This window comes from Corvus brachyrhynchos, unplaced genomic scaffold (genome assembly GCF_000691975.1).
Source record: "Corvus brachyrhynchos isolate BGI_N302 unplaced genomic scaffold, ASM69197v1 scaffold115, whole genome shotgun sequence".
Lineage (NCBI taxonomy): Eukaryota > Metazoa > Chordata > Aves > Passeriformes > Corvidae > Corvus > Corvus brachyrhynchos.
Genome location: NW_008239553.1, coordinates 16498098 through 16517541, shown reverse-complemented (window position 1 = coordinate 16517541; position 19444 = coordinate 16498098). Strand labels below are relative to the sequence as shown.

The following is a 19444-nucleotide window of genomic DNA, read 5'->3' as shown; positions in this document are numbered from 1 at the left end:
GCAGCTCTGCTGAGCTCCCGGGGAAAGCTGCAGCTTGCAAAACTAAACCCAGCCCTACAACAATTTAGTGGGCATAATCATATTCAGTTGAAGGTGGGACTTGGTGATCTTGGAGTTCTTTTCCAACCTTAATAGTTCTATGATTCTAAGTGTTGAAACACAGACTTTAAAAGAAACATTAAGATTCTAAGATTTTAGTTAAAGATTAGTTTTGTTAGAATTAGTTAGAGGAAGTAAGTCCAGCTCAGATTAATTAAGAGTTAATAAGAATTAAGTTAGAAATAAGCTTTTAAGTTGCAGATAATTAATTGTCTTTCTATATTTGTGTAGCTGTGTTTATAATGAGAACCAGAAAACATTGATAAATACATCTAAAGAAATTTAAACAATTGCTAATTTTTCCCATCTAGATACTATTTGGAAGTCATAAGGAAGAAACTGGATGTTCCCCAAGAGGCCATTTGTATTGTCAAAACCCAGAAAGGTGGAAAATTTAAAGTGAGGAAGACCATTATTCCTTTATCCCTAAGACCACTCCTCAATTAATAATGACCACTGACTCAATTTAAAAACTATACTATGCATGCTTAATGACATTAAGCGGAGAATAGGAGGGGTCATTGTTATAAATATGTATTTGTATTTCAGATATTCATAACTTTTGTGGATAAATAGACTCTGAAACCATCTATACTTTGACACTGCGTATTCGGAAACTATTCCACGCAGCTGTCCGGCGCCAATAAACATACACTTTTCTAACTTTAAACTGTTAGAGAGTTTTTGCCCATCTCAGTTGGATATCAATACTAGATCCTTATCCATACTTTAGTAAATCAGTGTTTTTCATATTAATAAAACAGAATGTTATCAGGAGCAAATGTGAAGAATGTAATAGATTCTCCTACAGCTCCAGTGTCTGGTAGCTGCCCAAGGAAGAAAGCAGTGGAATGATCACCTGTAAATAAACTGAACTAGATAAGAATAATGTCAATGTTTAGTTTACTATGCAATAAGCAAGTAACAATCCTTACTATACAATATCTAAGAGAGCAACTGCGATCTAATATTGATTTCTTAACAAAATGTTACTCAATTCCTTCTGCTATGTTTGTGAATGGTCTGAGAATTTTAAAATAATATTTAGAGGAAGCAAGTATCTTCCCCTGTGATGATATAACAAGTTCCTTCAATTTCCTCAAAATTACTTTAAAATTGCTCTGTACTAAAAACTAGAGACACATTTTCAAAGAACACTGTTCCTCTCCATTACACAGATGATGTGCTCAGACAAAACTCACAACCACCAATTTTACTTCAGGATATGATCTGACATTGCAGCCAACCCAAATTAGTAGTAAGCTTTCTATTGAAAGAGAGAGTTTTGTCCTCCATGCAGCTGTGGTTTCTAAAGAGCAAGTTCCCTGCACTCACAAAAAAGCAGATCCTGCTGGATCACCTCTATGCAGCCACAAAAACACTGGAGCCTTTACAGGGGCAGAAACAAGCAGAGACTTGTGGTTTGGACGAGTCAGATAGAAGTGGGATGGAAAGATCTACCTTTTGGCAGCACCTTACTATTAGATCAGTTTATCTGTACACTAAATTACACCCTCAGGAACTGTGTGGTGCCAGGTCTTCTTTAATGTAGTTCTTTAAAAGTAAATCTTACCTCTGTGAAAATTAATGGGAGTATGGCTATCAATTTCAGTCAGTCAGGATTGCACTTCTGTACACTAGAGGCATACAAATAAAGAGTAACATAGACACTGAGGTGGCTGGGTTTAAATAATAGATCATTTTACTAGGAAGTAATACTCTCTCTTTTTCAATTAAAAACTCCTATACAAGAGCATACACATCCGTAAACTATCAGGATAGTGGATTCTGTGAATAGCAGGAGTATACCAACTTTCTAGGACCATGTGAAGAAAGCATCAATATCTTCTCACACTGAAGGAGGCTCAAGTTAAATATACTTACTACAGACAGCTCATTTTAGTGAAGGAACTTAGGATTTCCTGACAGATAGGAGATGGTAAGTAATGCATATTAATACCCTAAAAGATAGGAATTTGAGCTTATATTCTGACTTTGACTGAAACATTGACGAAGCTATTCCACACAACCCCCCATTCTCAAGGTAACAGTGTGCACTTAGAAAACTTACTCGATATAAATGTTACTTTTGAAACTTCCAAGAAATCTAGAAACATTGAGGACAAACTTAACTGTATGACATAAAATCAACTTCAAGTATATTCTCATATATATGAGAAATAAAGATTTTCATAGCTTAAAAAGTATAGCAGTGCTTAAGTTTTAGTGTTAATACTTAACAAGATTTAGGTATAGTTAACTATATAAGTAAACTAAAAGTAAATAAATTTGAACATCAAGTTTTACTAAAGAACTCAAAGATACCTTCCAAATGTAACCCTCCTCCTTCCCTCACTTCCACATGTGTATTACACCTTGTGGAAGCAATTCGCTTTAGAATGAGGCACAGTTAAGGCCAACATACAAAATTACCAAGATTTAAAGTTGAATCTGTTATGCATACTTTGCAAGTTAATTAGTATTAGGTAATCTGTAAAACACAGCCAAAGAGGAGGGAGGTAAAAAAATGCATCTTCTTACTGTTTTATATTACACAATTGTTCTATTACACAGTGCCATATTATAATGTGTCACATGAGCAATGGATATTACTGGAATTTCAGGCATAAACATGTTAAAAACAATCAATAACAGCTTCAATTTTAGCTATTACTGAGTAACCTCATTCTGAATTTCTGGATTTTACTGAATAGTGGAAATATTCAAAGTATATTTCAAAGACAAAAGTATGATGTATCATACAGGTATCTTTAGCAGCAAGAAAATGTCACTAAAGGTAATATTCAAAAGTGGGTTTTATACATACATATATAGTGCTCAGGTTTGCTGCTAGATCATGGAATGTTTTTCTCTCATCATTACAGCCTCTGAAATACACTCTAAAGGAAAGAAAGCTGATCTACTTATAGATCAACAGAAGGCATGTGAAAAAGGTTGCTAACAATACTTTTTTTGCATATAAGTGAGAGCAATTGGCATCCCATCTGGAAAACTACACTACTCTGAGATAGAAAACTCTTGCCTCTGGCAAAGTTTATGGTATTAATTTGTAATGGTGGATTCAGGGAAATGTACTAAACTAATGCTCATTTACTTGCATAATTATGTGCTTTCCACATAAAATGACAGGCTTTTACCTTGTCAATACTGGCACTGAGTTAATGGAAAACAGGACAAGTCGGGTGTACAAGTATGCCAGTGCTGATGAATGTCAAGCTCAGGTTACAGATTTGCTTCTTGCATTAACAACTGTACAATGTATCACCTAATGCATTACCCCCTCAGACTCTTAAATCTGTTATTTTAAATATTTTCATTGCAGTTTAGCTTTGATTATTAATCTAAAAGGCAAAAAGTTAAACTGTATCTTATCTTCTTTGCCACTTGATATGTTAAACAGCCTTCATACCTTAAATCCACTTTAATAAGGCATGCAATTATTAAAGCATTACAGAATGGCCCCAGAGCACAAAAGCTCCATTAAATTTGCTTACATCTAATTATGTCTGCCTAAGGCAGGTGAGAAATTGACTCTGATAAGATCTTTCTTTTACCTGTAGCCAAAAAAATAAAAAGGAAAAATAACTTGGAGTGATTTTCTATCTAATTGCTATCTACAAGTATTTATGGTATTCGCTCTTCCAATGAATAGCCCACAAAGCACTCTTTGTGCACTAACTAGTACATTTTAAGTTTTTTTAAGACTGTAGAATACAAAAGACAAACTTATCTTGCTTCAGGCATGGCAGGTCATCAATGATGTCTATTTGGGAAACAGTTTTATCTGTTATTTGAATCATATATTTTCTGTAAAAAAATAAGTCTGATGTGAAAAAACATGTTACATATGCTTTGTGGACTTTATTTTTTTCTTCATGCCAGTATAAGCAATGAAAGCATTCTATTTCATGGAAATACAACATAAATATATAAATGTACTTTACATGGCCTGAAAACTATTATTTAAAAATGGTATATTTCTTTTTTTTTCCAATTTAAAACCAAATGTTTTGTAGTAGAAAACATGGCATTCCATTCCTATGTACTTGTAACTGACCTCCAGAAATTCAGGAAAACACTACTAAATTACATTGCTTGTTACCTGTAAACGAATGAGGGTATGTGGTATTTCTAATCATTCTAATCCTTCTCTCAGCCCTAGCAGATCCTACAGAATGATAGAGTGAGACCATCATAGTGACAATGTAAAAACTAGTTAGAAACTATACCAGAAAAAGAGTAATAAATAAATAAAATTTTAAAAAATAATTAATTTTAAAAAATTAATGGAATCCATCCAGTCTAAAGGGATTATAATTCAATTCTTGGTTAATAATGATGGAGAAATTACTTTGTTATAAAGCATTCTTTAAAAGAAAGAGAGATTAAGTATTTGATGGGAAAGTTGCCCAGGTAAACCAGCCATCAAACTTCTAATGAAAGATTATGCAACACTATCTTCCAAACATAGATCTTTAATCATTGATGCCACTTGTATGATACAAACCATTCTTTGCTACAGTGGACCACAAATTTATAGTCAACCACAAAAGAAAAGGTCCTTTGGTCACATTTTATGCTTAAAAAACTCATTTGCTACTCTGAAACAGAAAACTGCATAGAGGCCTGAAATGAATATATTGTATTAGTAGCACGTTTCTCATATGTTCCTTAGGCTTTTAGAGCACATAATTCCATAAGCCTTCTTATAAAACTTCATTTGACCTTATCCTTACATTCAAGCAATAAACAGATAGGTTAACTTTTATGTTGATTTGCTTCACTATAAAACTTGATTCTATATAGCTGACAATGAAAAGACTGATTTTCTGGTATGCTAAAGAACTACATTTAAAATACCAAAAACAATTTAGAGGCAATGATGGATTATTTGTTCGCTCTTACGATTTACCAACTCCAAGACTGCTGTTACACAAAATACTTTGGCCTCATAGTTATATGTTGTTTGATATTAACTTGATGTATTTCTATTAAAACTTTCACGGTTGCTTTATAATATTGTCACTAGCCTGCATCATCTATAAATGACAATACTGTGAACTACTGAATTATGCATGCATCTTTACTGCAAATCAAAAACAAACCAGAACAAAAAAATTAGGAGAGGAATTTAATGTAAGGAAGAATTAATTTCCAGCTTTTCCACATCTCCTTTAAGAATGAATTGCATCCTGTTAAATTAATTATTCAGACATCATGACTGTTATTGAGCCATTTTTTATAATTTTCTTGATATTAACATTTCATATCCTAAAACATAGAACAAAAATTCTGTGTTCCTCTGTTATGTTGTCGATTTGGCCACAGGAAATTTCAGTAGACAATATTGCTCAGAATCTGAATACATACCAAAAGCTGCCACTTTTATGATTATGGCTTGAATGTTAGATGATATCATTTCTTTAAGCAGTATTTCCTGGTTCCAATGCCAGAGGTAAGCTAAAGGCTGAAGATTAAGCCTTCTGCACCTTAAAAACAAACAATAAATCGGATAAAGCAAAGTATTATGCTTTTACTCAACATTATTCATGTAAAATTCTTTTCCTACCCTGAAATAATTTTTATTCCATAATTTCAATTACAATACTTTACTATTCGTATCTTTCATTATAAACATTAAGTCTAATATATATATTAAAAAAAAAAAAGAAATACGCTTGTTCTGACTATAATTCATCTACGTAAGATGCAACTCACTGAAGTAAACGGATCTGCACGAGAACACAAGTAAAGCCATAAAACACGTTCCTAAAGCTTTTGGGACACAAAGCAATTAGTACCTTAGGAAGTCACCACTTTTGTGAACACAGCTAAGGCTAGAGTTACTGCTCTGTGATAAATGTGGCATATGTCCTAGTACAATATGCTGAATTTGTTGCTGTGATTTGGATCAACACCCAAGGAAAAGAGTAATTCAAGAAAATATATACAGCTTGTGATACAAATTAACAACTTGTTACTGTAAAGTTAATAATTTGATACATAGCATGTATAGACAGCATTTGATACACAACATTTGATTGTTTATCACATTTAGAGAATCACTAATTTGCATTATTGATAGGTAACGCTTCTGTAAATTTTCAAGATCCATCAGTTTGTGATTAAATGTGTAAGGTCTAGCTCTGAAAAACTTAAAACATTTAACTATGGGACTACTTCAGAGCACTTAAGATTTATATTTATTTGTCAATTACCATGTTTTTTCTAATACATGGTCTTTCTCACATATATGGGCATTCCTTCACATGTTAGATAGACCCACTATTATGATTGTCAAGACTTTATAGTTAAATGTATGTTTAATGTTGACATGTAAATGCATAGTTAGCACTCACATAATCTGACTGGTTTTCTTATTACTTATTACTTTCAAATGTTTTAACAGAGCACCAGGTTTTTTAATAGAAATATTTAGCAGCTCTGAATGTAAAGTAGTTCACTTAGGTGCCTAACTTCAGCTAAAAAATTAGCTGAATCCAAGTAACTGGGACAGTTCATATGAAACAACCTTATTGCAAGGGCTAAATCTACAGATCAACGTGAAGTATTTTACCACTGCACAACCTTGGAAATAATCACGTCTGCTTGAAATATTATGATTTCCTGTCAATCCTTTAGCTGTGGTAAAGATGTAAAACTCACCATCAACAAAAGTGATCTTTTTTTATCCTACTAACATGAGAGGCAATTATTTAAATGTTTAAGTATAAGGGAAAAGAAAAAGGAAGGAGTTATTTCTGACTGCAATTTATCTATGTAAACTGTAAAGAAAGCAAACGTGCTCTGTAACGAGCTGACATGAGCTGAGTTGGCATCCCAACACACGTTCCAGATATTTGCTTTCATCATCAACAAATAATTAATGAACTCATGAAACTATAATTAATTTTTAACACAAGGTAGTTTTGCATTTCATCAGACATATATAGTGAAAATCTTTTTCACATCAAATATTGGCCTACATAACAGACACAATTACCATTACATAATCCTCTTTGTTAATTAAGACTCTTAAAAGAATCACAATCTATATAGACTTTAGATTGTACACAATAGAAATGACAAATGGAAGCTCCTGATTAATAATAACAAATGTTAGATTTTAAGGAATTCCGGGAAGACGTGCACATAAGGATTCTCTTGTATTTATTTCCTGGTAACAAGTCACAGGATGTTCCTCTATATTAAAACTCTGGTGAAAAATAGAGGGACTTGACCACAACACTGCAGTCATTGGAACTGAGTGACCTTTCTGTTGAAATCAAAGAACTGAACCTACTCAACTATTTTCATACCAAAACTCAGAGTATTTTCAACAGATGAAGAGAGATCTGAAGAGCAATCAAAAACTCTGGTATAGTCTCTACTAGATTTTTACTAATGAACACATGGTTTCAGGGGGGAAAAACAGGAAAAAAAAGGAAAGAAAAAATAAATACATATATTAATGAACAGAATGCGTTCGGTATCACAGAACACCAGAAATCAGGCAACTGTCTCTGCTTTAAATTTGAGTTAGAAAACAAATTAGTATTTTCCAGAATGTATGTACTGAAAAAGATTAATATTTTCTTACACATCTTCAACTCGAATTCTCTGGTAGTCAGAAAGAATGGCTCCCACAGATACACCCTCCACTCCTTCTTTGTCCTGAAAAAAGACATGGAATATCAATGACAGCAGTATATAATGGTTTAAGCTGTAGAGATTCAGTATCTGTACTTGCAGAATCAACCAAGAATATTTTTTTTTCCTGTGTCCAGTACACAGAATAGAATAGGCTGGAATGCAGGTCTTGCACAGAAGACAGCAGCTCAGCTGACCTACTACATGCTTATTACTCTAGCACAGTCTTCTTGACGCAACTACCATTCTAGAGAAGAAATAACCAAGATAACTGAAAAGTATCAGATGTAACAGATTATCCTGAAGTTTTCCAGACATCCTGAAAATTCCTTCCAGCTTTTCACTATAAGTGAGGTGTTAGCTATCCCACCTACAAATAATTATCAGCAACATACAACATACAATTAACTGAATTGTTAGTATTTGCCATGGTATGCAGCACAACAGAGTGTGAGATTACTCTTTTTATCCTAACACCAGAAAAGAAAACTACTCAACATCACCTTTTAAAAATTCTTCTATAAAAAAAGGTTTTCCAACACACATTTTCTCTGTTTCATTTAAATTACCTAAGCCAACAAACATGTTGCACTTTATTTTTTCTTGTAAACCCACTGAGAATGTAACATTTCAAAATGCACATAGTTCCAGTATTTTGTGAGCTCTTGCATTTTTAAGTTGCTTGAGTCCCAATCAACATGCTGAACTTTCTTTTTCTAAACTTTTCTCTATCTTGACTTCGGTAAAAGTTGTTTTTCTCTTTTAACCAAGGTCGATCATAACTACACAGCATGACTTACTTTCTGGACCTGTTCACAATCCTGTGAAGTTTACAGCAAGATTTTAAAACAAAATTTTCTATTATATACCTGTGATGATGCATCCTGCCCCTGCCTTTCTCTTCTGGCCTACTCTATGATCTTAGGAACTCCTGCTAAGCCTTGACTAAGCAAGCTGAGCAGTGAAGTGCCCCTTGACTGTATCAGCTGGATGGTGAAGCATCGTTGAGTGTACCAGGAGTTTTTGCCTAGTAAAGGTTGGAACAATTCTGACTGCAACATGCACATCAGCTGCCCAACTAAGGTGGGGAACAAAGGATAAGCAGTTATCCTTGGCAATCTAGGTAAATCATTTACCTGAATCATAGCCCAAGTGAAATGACAGCATTGTTATGAATTTCAAAATCAAATCAGTCTTTGCCTGCTGTGCTGCTGAATTTAAAATTCAGTTCCTGTTTCTTATCAATAAAATTATGCAGAGGGTGTTTTATTCAAAATTATAATATAGTGAAAAATGTTCTGGTTTATGCCTGTCTGGGATATTCTTCCCTCAATCTGTCATCTTATTCTTTACATTAATTCTCACTTCATATTTGTCCAACAAAATTCCTAAGTTATTCACACCCATCTACACTTCAGATGTAAGAGTCACTGTATTTATCAAAATTCCTACATATAGTAATCTAAAAATATATATCTATTCAAGTTACGTACTTCCCTATGTCATTAATGGATATATCCATTAATATGAAGTTTAATGCCGAATCAAACAGTGTTCAGGTTGATGCTTCTCATATATCCAGATGTAATAGTACTGAAAAAGAATAGTTTTATGTGTCATTCATTCATTATCCAATGATGGATCAAATAATTATTATCATTATTATTATTACTATTATCCATACAGTATTATTTCTGCTTCCCTTTGAGCTTTCTCTGCAATTTTTCAAAGATCTTTTTAGGATAAAGATACTTTATACTTTAGATCACAGATACTTCAATTTACTCAACTCACCCATATACAATTACATTTCTTAAAAAGTTAACACAGTTGTGCAAGCAGAGTTTTCTTTAAATAAATTTGATCAACTAATTCATGAAGCCTTCTCAAATCTTCAAGTATATCTAAAATGATTTTTCCATACTCCTTTGTTTCATGCTATTTTGATATGCAGTCTACTTGTACTGCTAAAACTGCACTTAAGTTGCATTCTTCAAAGTTCTTTTTAAAAAGGTTAGAAAATTGTGTAACAGTCTTGGAAAACATATCAGATAAATACTGTTTGTTTTTATTTTTATGTAAAAATAATAACCCTAGCAATTCCTTCAAAATGTCCTCTGTCACAATGTGCAGACACTGACCAACATGTCCAAAAATATTACCTATGTTTTTGTTTATGTTACTAATTCATCACTGTTCTAAGTTACCAGAGGCAAACTATGCCATCAACTAAGTTCAGTAAATAATGTTTTTGAAGTATCTGATACAAGCAAACAGAAGGGTATACAACTGCTGTCTCACAAGTAGATTAATCTCTATGGCTACATAAATACATATATCATACACAGTTTTCCACATTCTTTCATCACAGAATCACTGAACAGTTGAGTTAAAGACCCATACAACCTGGCCTTGAACGTTTCCAGTGACAGGGCATCCACAACTTTTCTGAGCAACCTGTTTAATAACATATTTCTCTTACCTCATCAAAACAAATAAGATGTTCATTATCATCATAATATTTATTATAATGCATTGCAGATCTGTAGTTACCACAATAGTTTTCATTATATTTCATGATATATATATGCACTATGTACACTCTACTTTCTCTAAGAATGGGAAATAAATAGGTGGATGAGAGATCTAAGAGAGTAACTCTATCAGAAACTTCAAAGAAAAAGACGGTATCCTCATAATAAACAAACATGCAGTGAAATCTGATTTCCCAAATAGACATATTTACAGAATCTCCTGTTCAACCATGGAGATTACAACTGACTTGCCCAACACATTTTTAACAAGCTCACAGAGCCATAAACATATTTTTTATTCGTTCTGTTTTTCAAGTTCTGACAAAATATATGCATCAGCAAAGATACTTGCTAAGAAAACTCCCTCAAATTAAAAGTAAATATAAGTAGAGACTTAAATGTTCTGTTCTTATACAAACACAATACTTCTATACTAAAATGAACTGTTGCACAGACCTACTTTGTTTGGGATTTAAAAAATTCTAGTCATGAGTCCTAGTAAATTTCAAAATCATGCTATGGTAATGGAATTTAAAAAGCGACAGAAGGTCACAGAACTTATTCTAAATGACCATTGAAACAATGGCCCAAACTTGAAACTTATGCATCAAGAAGATTACTCATAGGCTTTGTTTTGAGGTTGTTTGGGTGTTTATTACTATACAAATCTGTAACACATTGGATGTGTATGTTTATGAATACACAAACACATAAATACGTACACATGTATGCAATACATCTTGATGTTAGTAATGGAAAAACAAGGCTACTATTGGCTGCTTGATTACAACTTACATTAAATCTGATTTAAATAGTAACACAGATGATTGTCTGCACTTATTCTAGTTTATTTCCTTTGATAATACGTAAGTTTTAATTGTCTTTTGAAATGGCAGTACATCATGTCATTTTGCAGTTGTGGTTATAATTCATGTTTAAAAACTTATCACAGGTAGTTATTTATCACCATCTCTTCATTCAGTTCTTCTGATGGTAAAGAGCAAATACTAACTTTCATCACTGTCCAGACAACAGCTTCCACAAGGAGAAACACTAATATACTTAATACATGCTTTGAAATAGGACAACTATTCCATGAAATGGAATAAATTCAATCCCCTTATTTTGCCCAGTTCAACAAATTAAGGCTAGAGTGGCACACATTCAAGAAATAAGAAGACTTGAAAGGAAGAAGGATGGAGTATGAGGCAGAACAGAAAAAAATATGGTCTAATAACGTTCATAAACTCCTCAACTGGACAGTTTACATAAAGCCTTGCCCCACAGTATATTCAGCTCGGCACTTGAAGCATGCAAAGAGTACTAACTGAAAGCTACTTCTTCACTGGACTTATTCTTAGGTATTGAAAGAGTTATTGGACACCTTGCAAACAGATGGCATTTAGTTTGACTAAGAGTTGATCATGGTTAGCAGAGAATCCATCCCAGAATCAATAGTGCCTTCACTTCTAATGTGGAATCTGATCAGGTTTGGTACAATTAAAAGCATGTTCACAAAACTGCACTCAGCAACGGTAAACCAAGCTGAAATCTGCAGGTAAAGATCAGTGATCTGCACTGAACTCAGAAGCTGAGGAAGTGAACTTGGGACAATTCAGAAGGAAAGATGTTACATATTGTATCATACAAAAAGTAACAGATAACAGAAAAACATCAGAGGAAAGTTTATACGGAAGGGTGTTTTTTTCTTGGGTTGAGTGGATTTTTAAAATTATTTTTTAAAAAAAACATCATGTACTGTTAGTTTAAGAGATTATTGACCTATGTTAAACTTTACTAATATGTTTCCAGTGCAATAAGCTACTCTAAAATAAAACTAAGTTGCTTCTCTGGAATATTTGGGTAATTCAGAAAGTGCTTATACTCAGTACAATATACTCTGTCACAAAGTACTACAACACAAAATATGCATTGTATACATAAACCAGATGCTAAACACAAATGTATACAAATGCTAGCAAAGTTTTACTTTCCATATGACATTTTAAAACTTATTTTTCCCCTTTAGAGCTACCAAAAATACTCATTTCAAAAGGCAGGTAGAAAAATAAACTGTTGAAAACCAACTAAACAACACATTTTTAACAGCTTTTTTTTAATGTACCTAAGATAATTATTAGCTATGTTTTAACAGTAAGTGAAATTATACCATAATTGTATGTCTTGTTATAAGAGTAAATTTATTCCTGTTCACAGGACAAGAACAATAATCTTCATGAACTACTGTGTTAGAACAGCTAATTGATCTTTGCATCTGTAACTGTATTAAAACATACAATTTATGGTTAAGGCGTCCTAGTTTTAAAGTTATTTATTATTTTCAACAGTTTAATGAACAACAAAATTCAAAATTGCTGCTCTTTGTGTATCATAGACTACTGTTAGCTGCATCTCCTATCAGGAAATAGTATAAAAAATATAACAGTTTTGTGAAAGTTCCAAAACATCACTGCTGTTTTTAAGGTGCCTCTGTTACATCCATGTGCAATTCTAACATACAGCTTCACAGCTGAAGGAAAAGAAAAAGAGAGGTAAGATTAATTTATACTAGCACAGTTAATTTAATTTTGATTTTTTTTCAATTATTGATAACAGTAATCTGAGGAAATTATTTCATATGCATTGTAGCATACAATACTGGTAGAAGTATTCTACTAGTAAGTAAAAAATTTATTGTGGTAGTATCAGTAGGGAGGTTTTCTGTCATTTCATATTTTAATGTCTTTACCCGACCCTTTCAGAGTTCAGCAAAAAGAAAATTAGTGCTAATGTTTTCAATTTAATTAGTATATTACAGGCACTGTAACTATTAGTGGGAAATGTTATATTAATGAATGTAAAAGTTAGCTGTAAATTACCTCAGAGTTATTATCAATTTCCCAAGTTACTGCTCCTTAAGATAACCCTCTCCCTATGGTCCTTCCGGTAATTTTTCTTTGCCTGATAAACATGATGATTAAACACCACACAGTGCAAACCTTTGATACTTTTTAAATTAAATCCATGCCCAGCCTAAGGGCTGTGTCTGATTTCAACTAAATGTGTCAGTTAATCAGATAAAAAATTATCAGCAACTCAAAGAAACAGCAGCCTTAGGCTTCATCAGTGCCAGAGAAAGCTGAACAAAATAAGACATACAGACAATATCACATTATGAGTAAAGGTTACTGCTAAGCATCTCACTGCACAGCACTATTCACCACCTCAATAATGTCTATCTTAAATGAAATACTGCATACAACAGCCAAAATAATAACAATGAAAAGGAAGTACTAGACCTGTGCCTGTATATGCCTATTCACATGCATTGCAAGAAAATTTGAGCGCTGCCAGTCAGAAAAATGCAGAATATCCCTAAAAATGTACTGTGTAGAACAGATCTTTGTAAGAAAATGAACTATAAATAGCTGAAGAATGGTTAAACTAGATATAATTTTTAACATGTGCTTCACAGCTTTGCCACAAGAGTTCATTTTTTATGACCAAGATATAAAATACAGTCTCTACATGAAATTGTCTTTCCAATTAACATTCTTCTTAAAGCTTGTATGAATAACTGAAAACTGTTATCCATACTTAAACTAATGTTTAAGGTTATTTGTGTCTAAATAATGATTACCATACAGTTGCAAAACTTCTAAAGCACAACATATTTGCAAGTGTGTGACTGACAATATATACCCTAGTAACAGGACTTTCAGGCTTCTACAATTATTTGAGTGGAAAACTCTTAAATGTGAGTTTTGCCTTATAATTTGTGAAGCATTCTAAGATCACTGATTATAGTGATTTCAAACAGAGTATGTGATTTTTTCTAAGCTTTGATATGTCTGTCAGATGCAGCTGCAAGTAATCAAAGACAGTATGGAAATATTCCTGAGACATAAGGATATAATAACTCTATGTCAAACTGAAAACCCACTTATTTGGTAAGGCTCTGCAGACCAGCTACGAATCACATAGATCATCTTAGTGATTGCAGATCACTACACATCATCTGGGACTTTCCTGTCTTCCACACAGGGACCTCAAAACACATATATCTCATGCCTTCATTCCTCAGGAAAAAGTATTTCCAAAAACGGGTGGGAATATAATGTATAATGTGGATTTATAAAGCCCTGTGTGAACACTCTCACTGTGAATTTCAGAAGTCTACAGCGGACTTATTTCAACTTTCTTTGGAAGTAAATTACCGAATAATGGTATCTATACAAGGCAATAATGCTATGTAACTAATCTACTTTAAGAGCTAATTAGATACATTTGTACAAATGCCCTTTATAGGACACAGACACCCTACCACCTACCTTTAAGCAAAACTGATGGCCTAACTTCAAGAGTTTTACAAATGCAATTACTGAGACACTGCACACACACACACACACACACACACACAAAATCTATTAATTCAGTGTAGTGGCACCTTTAGGGTCTGATTACAATCTCACAAGAAACACATTTAATTAGTATATGGTACTCTTACTACCTGGATGTGACAAACATTGAGGAAGATGGTGCAGGCACACGTTTGTTTGCACATACGCACACCGCAGCAAAGGAAAAAAGAAAGAGAGCAAAAGAGACAGAAATATCACACTCCAAGTCTAATATCAAACAGAAGTGTATTGAAATACTGCAGTTCAAAAGGCTAGAATTACATTCTAAACGGGAGAAATGGAAAACCAGGAAAAATCTTCCACTATAGTCATATACCACACCCTAAATTCAAGTTTTCCTGATATACTGATTTTCCATGTAGCTGCATTTACAGAGTGAACAATTAGTCTTAGAAATTAGAAAGCATTCATTAATGAATTAATGTTTTATATTATATATTAAGTATTTTCATAGACTACAATAAAATTACTATATCATTTTAGATTCCATACTATTTCACAAGAATTTTTTTCTGAATTATTTAATTTAGATTGATAGATTCATTTTTCCAGTTAAAAAATTTCATACTAAACCTAATAAGCATTTTGTAAAATTTAATATAGTTACACATATTTATCAAAAAACATAGAATACTATGTAGAATAAAAATCAACAGAGATCCACTATTGTAAAGGCAACCTAAAGAGTTTTCTCTAGAACTGCTTTTGTTTTCCTTATACCTGTTAACTGAGTAACTGTTAACTGAGGCCTACATTCCATCCACATAGGCTACGAAGTCTTGTAGCTATGAAGCAAAAGTCTCCAGCTGAATAAAAAATATATACTTTTTTTATAATTGTATTTTGTGCAGAGAATTGGTTTCAAATAAATGTCTGCTTCACCTTTGGGACTTCCAGCTCTTAAATATTCAAATAATTACAGAGCAAACTTGCCTGCAGACACTTCTTTCGGGAAATCTTATTTACAAAATTACCTCAACAAAGACGGATTACTTAATTTAATAGCCAAAATTAACATGAACGGTCAACTCCAGATTAAATAAATGACATTACACCATAACAAGATGCCAGTGAACAACTACAAAACAGTCAAGTAACTATAAATGTTTCCGTTCTGATGCTAGACTGGATATTTTAAGTGCTGGTGATTAAGAGCAGTTATATTCATCTAGAATTAGTAGTCAAACACTGTGATCAGATTTAAAAGTTAGGTTTTCAACATACCAACATACATGATCATATAGAAGTTCTTCAGAATGAAAAAAAGTAAAAAAAGGTATTTGTGTTATGAGGGCAGGTACTGGTCTATATTATTATGTGCAAGATCAATGTCTTGCTGAAGACAAACCACTTACCGAATCAAGAGAAAGGTCAAAAATATTAATTTGTATGCTTCTAGTTAAGAGAAGTTTCATGATTTAGATAATGAAACTCAGTTCACTTGCATAATCCTCTGACCTCAGATAGGCAAAATTTCACTTTTGGGTTTCTTTATTTAAATAGTATCTTTAACAAACTGTAAGAGCCAAAAGCCAGCTTTGATAAACTAAATTCTTGAATATAGACACAAGGCCTTTTCCCCTTGCTTTGACCACATAGCCTCCATACAAACCACTTCTAGATGCTAGTGGCACGGTACTCCTCCACAAGGAAGACCAACAAAACAAGGATCCAGTGCAGCATCTACAAAACTATGAACAGACTCTACTGCTCTGGGTACCTGAGGTACAAACCATGGTTTGGGTCGTTCAAGTCATTAACAGACTCCCACTAAGGGAAGCTACTCTAGGAAAATGTCATACAAGAATTGCCTAGTCTCATTTATTTCTATATGAGTATTGTCAAAGCAATGTTATTAAATGAAGTAGTTCAGAACACATGCTGGCAAATACTGAGGCATGTAAGTATCTTGATTCTTGCTAGTAATTCTATGAGCAAACAGTCCTTTTTGAGAAAGTAAAGCTACTGTAGGCATGATATGATACCTACTTTTCCTTTTTTAGGTCTTTTACCACATACAACAGCACAAGGGTCAGAACTATGGAAGAAAAACATGTCTTAAATGAAAATGAGCTATATTGTCCATTAGAACCAAATCTTCTTTTTCTCCCTTATGTTTTCTTGTAAAGAAATTTCAAAAAAAAAATTATTTTTATTTCTCTAAACTAACTCTCAGATATGCCAATGTGACAGTAAGGTCATGCTTATTTTTACACATTCTAAATAATGTAAGAATTTACTGTTAAATAAGTCAATTTCACTGACACTAACAAGTCTGACAAGTAGATATATTTATATACATTTAGATAAATTCATTCTCCCATATACTACATCTTTCAAAACTGCATTTCATAGTTAATGAAATCTGCGTAACGTGCACTGATATACAAATACACTCGCACCCTCACACTTTCACATATACATGCATTCTCACATTGCCAGTGAACTCTACTTACTTTAAAAGGAAAAATACTTTCAACAGGAAAATTTGCTTATATTCTTCTTATGACTTCAACTCCAAAGAACTGTACAAACCTTTACCATTTAGAGAATATCTTTTCATAGTACTGAATGTTCAGCCTTTGAAATGTCCAGTATTTGTAGAATAGAGCTCCTGAAAGCATTTGTAAATCAGACTCTCCATCAAAAATTGTCAAACTTAGCTTTTCACCAACTAGACTTGAAGAAATAACACCTGGAGCATACTGTACTGAAGCAAAATATCACATTCTGTAAGAAAAATAAATTTTCACTTAAGGTTGATCAAGATAAAAAGTTATCAATGCAGTATTTGAACAAGTCATGCAAACACAATCAAAAATCTTCATTACCACTTGCCTGAAATATCGACCGCATTCAGTAATCTGAAGTACTTGAATAAAAAATACGCAGTATGACAGACATGAAAAACAAAGTTTTAACCGCAGAGTCCCTTGATGAAAAAGCAGACATTTTATAGTAAATCTGCAGATTTTTAACTTAGACTCTTAAAAACAGCTAATTCACATCTACACCTATGCTGAGCCATGTCTACTAGTAACATGAACATACTTTATAACTAATTTATAATGTGAAGATGCAAAATACTTGCAATCATTCCTGAATTGTCACAAAAACTGTAACACTGAAGTACATGCAGAGTAATTAACTGATTAATAAATTCAAAATTTTTAACCGTTGACAAATTAAAAAATCCTGTGGCTTTCACTGTCTTCACAGGTTTTTTAGTTTAAAATGATACCTTCTCTCAAGTGCCAAAGTCTTTTTTTAATACAGAAGAAGTATTATAGCAAATATTATTATAGTGGCACAAGTTATTGGAATGTGAAATTACCTGATCATGAATGTATGAGAAGAAAAGCATGCTTGAGGAAGTAAGATTTACTGCATTTTATTTGGTATTGCTCTAATGGGGAACTGTAGGCCACTATGGACAAAAAAAAATTCAGCTGGCAAGAAAGGCGGATAATTTTCACCTGAAAATTTCCTGCATGAAACAATGTCACTTGTTCTGCTATATGTGCACATTTGTTGGTAAACTGTGTCCCTCTAAAAACTTCTTCAGAATTTCATATACACGTTTTCAAACTACTAAATCATTATGCTGCTATTACTCCTAGAAGCAGATAATCTTGGCATGGACTCTTAAGTACATAAAAACTCACAGAAAATCTCTAATAAATACTGCAAATTTCAATTTTTCCCAATGACAAAATGTCTTAGATAAACTCAGAAATATTCTTATTATCTGTACTGGCAATAATCAGATCTTCTGATCTTATAATCACTACTCCTTACATAAAAGCAGAACACAGGACTTTCTAAAACATTATGCTGGAGGAAAACAGTCTATTGAAAACACAAATCCAAAAGAAAAGCCTCTTTCTTTTTGTACTTGGAACAGAAACCTCATGAATCCTCCTTTAATCTTCAACAACATTTTTGTTACTTCTCCAAAAGTCAGCAGGGTTTGAAATAATTTAAAACTGTTAGGAATCTCAACAACATAACACCAGATGTTTGTTTCATCAAACTAAGTTGGTATGGTAAGGTTTGTATTTTTCTCTTGTCTAAATAACTAGATCCAAGAAATCATATGAAAAAGAAACAGGGAATAAAACTGAATTAAATGAAGGCATACTCATGATTTTCAAATTCTTCTATAGCCTATACATAGTTAAAACTATTCTGATAAAATATTCTTTAAAAACCAACCCCTCATTTTCCACATTGTTATACATTTTTTTCTAATTTTTGGAAGTGATCCTCTTCAAATTTAAGTATTGACACAATAATTATGGTTTCAAAACTACAGTGTCTTCACTGCACTTCCCATAATAAAAATTCTTTGAGGATTTAAACTTCTTGAGTGAAACAAACAGAATTCTTTGCATATTTAGTGTTATTTTATGCCACTCATTTATGACATTATTTGGTCTTATTGATGAAAATATTGCAACTTTCAATAAAGTCTTTCCCAGATTACAGAGGAGCACAAAATGCCACACTGATTTTCAGGTTTGATTCTCTTATAAAGTGCCTTTGTTTGGATTATTTTTCCATCACTGTGTTTGAAAAACAGACAAGGTCACCTTGCATTACTAAAATGATAGCAATGATTCCAAGTCTTAAGAGAAGCATTCCAAAACAGTATCAAATTATGCTGACAAATTTAAGAAAGTTTACCTGAAGAATCAAATCTTTCTCTTCACTGAGCTA

At 32.8% G+C, this 19444-nt stretch overlaps 1 protein-coding gene across 5 annotated transcripts in view; it reads right to left on the bottom strand.

Moving 5' to 3' along the window:
• The window catches only part of DPH6 (diphthamine biosynthesis 6), a 224693-nt gene that overhangs the window by 177705 nt on the left and 27544 nt on the right, over positions 1–19444 (bottom strand). For all 5 annotated transcript variants that reach the window (XR_001864418.1, XM_017741784.1, XM_017741782.1 and 2 more), the window contains exons 3-4: positions 7721–7794; positions 5491–5609 (exon numbers count right to left, since the gene is read on the bottom strand). Coding sequence is in view for 4 of the 5 variants with exons in the window: in XM_017741784.1 (XP_017597273.1) it covers positions 5491–5609; positions 7721–7794 (193 nt within the window). In the remaining variant the exon portion in view is untranslated. The remainder of the gene's footprint in view (positions 1–5490; positions 5610–7720; positions 7795–19444) is intronic.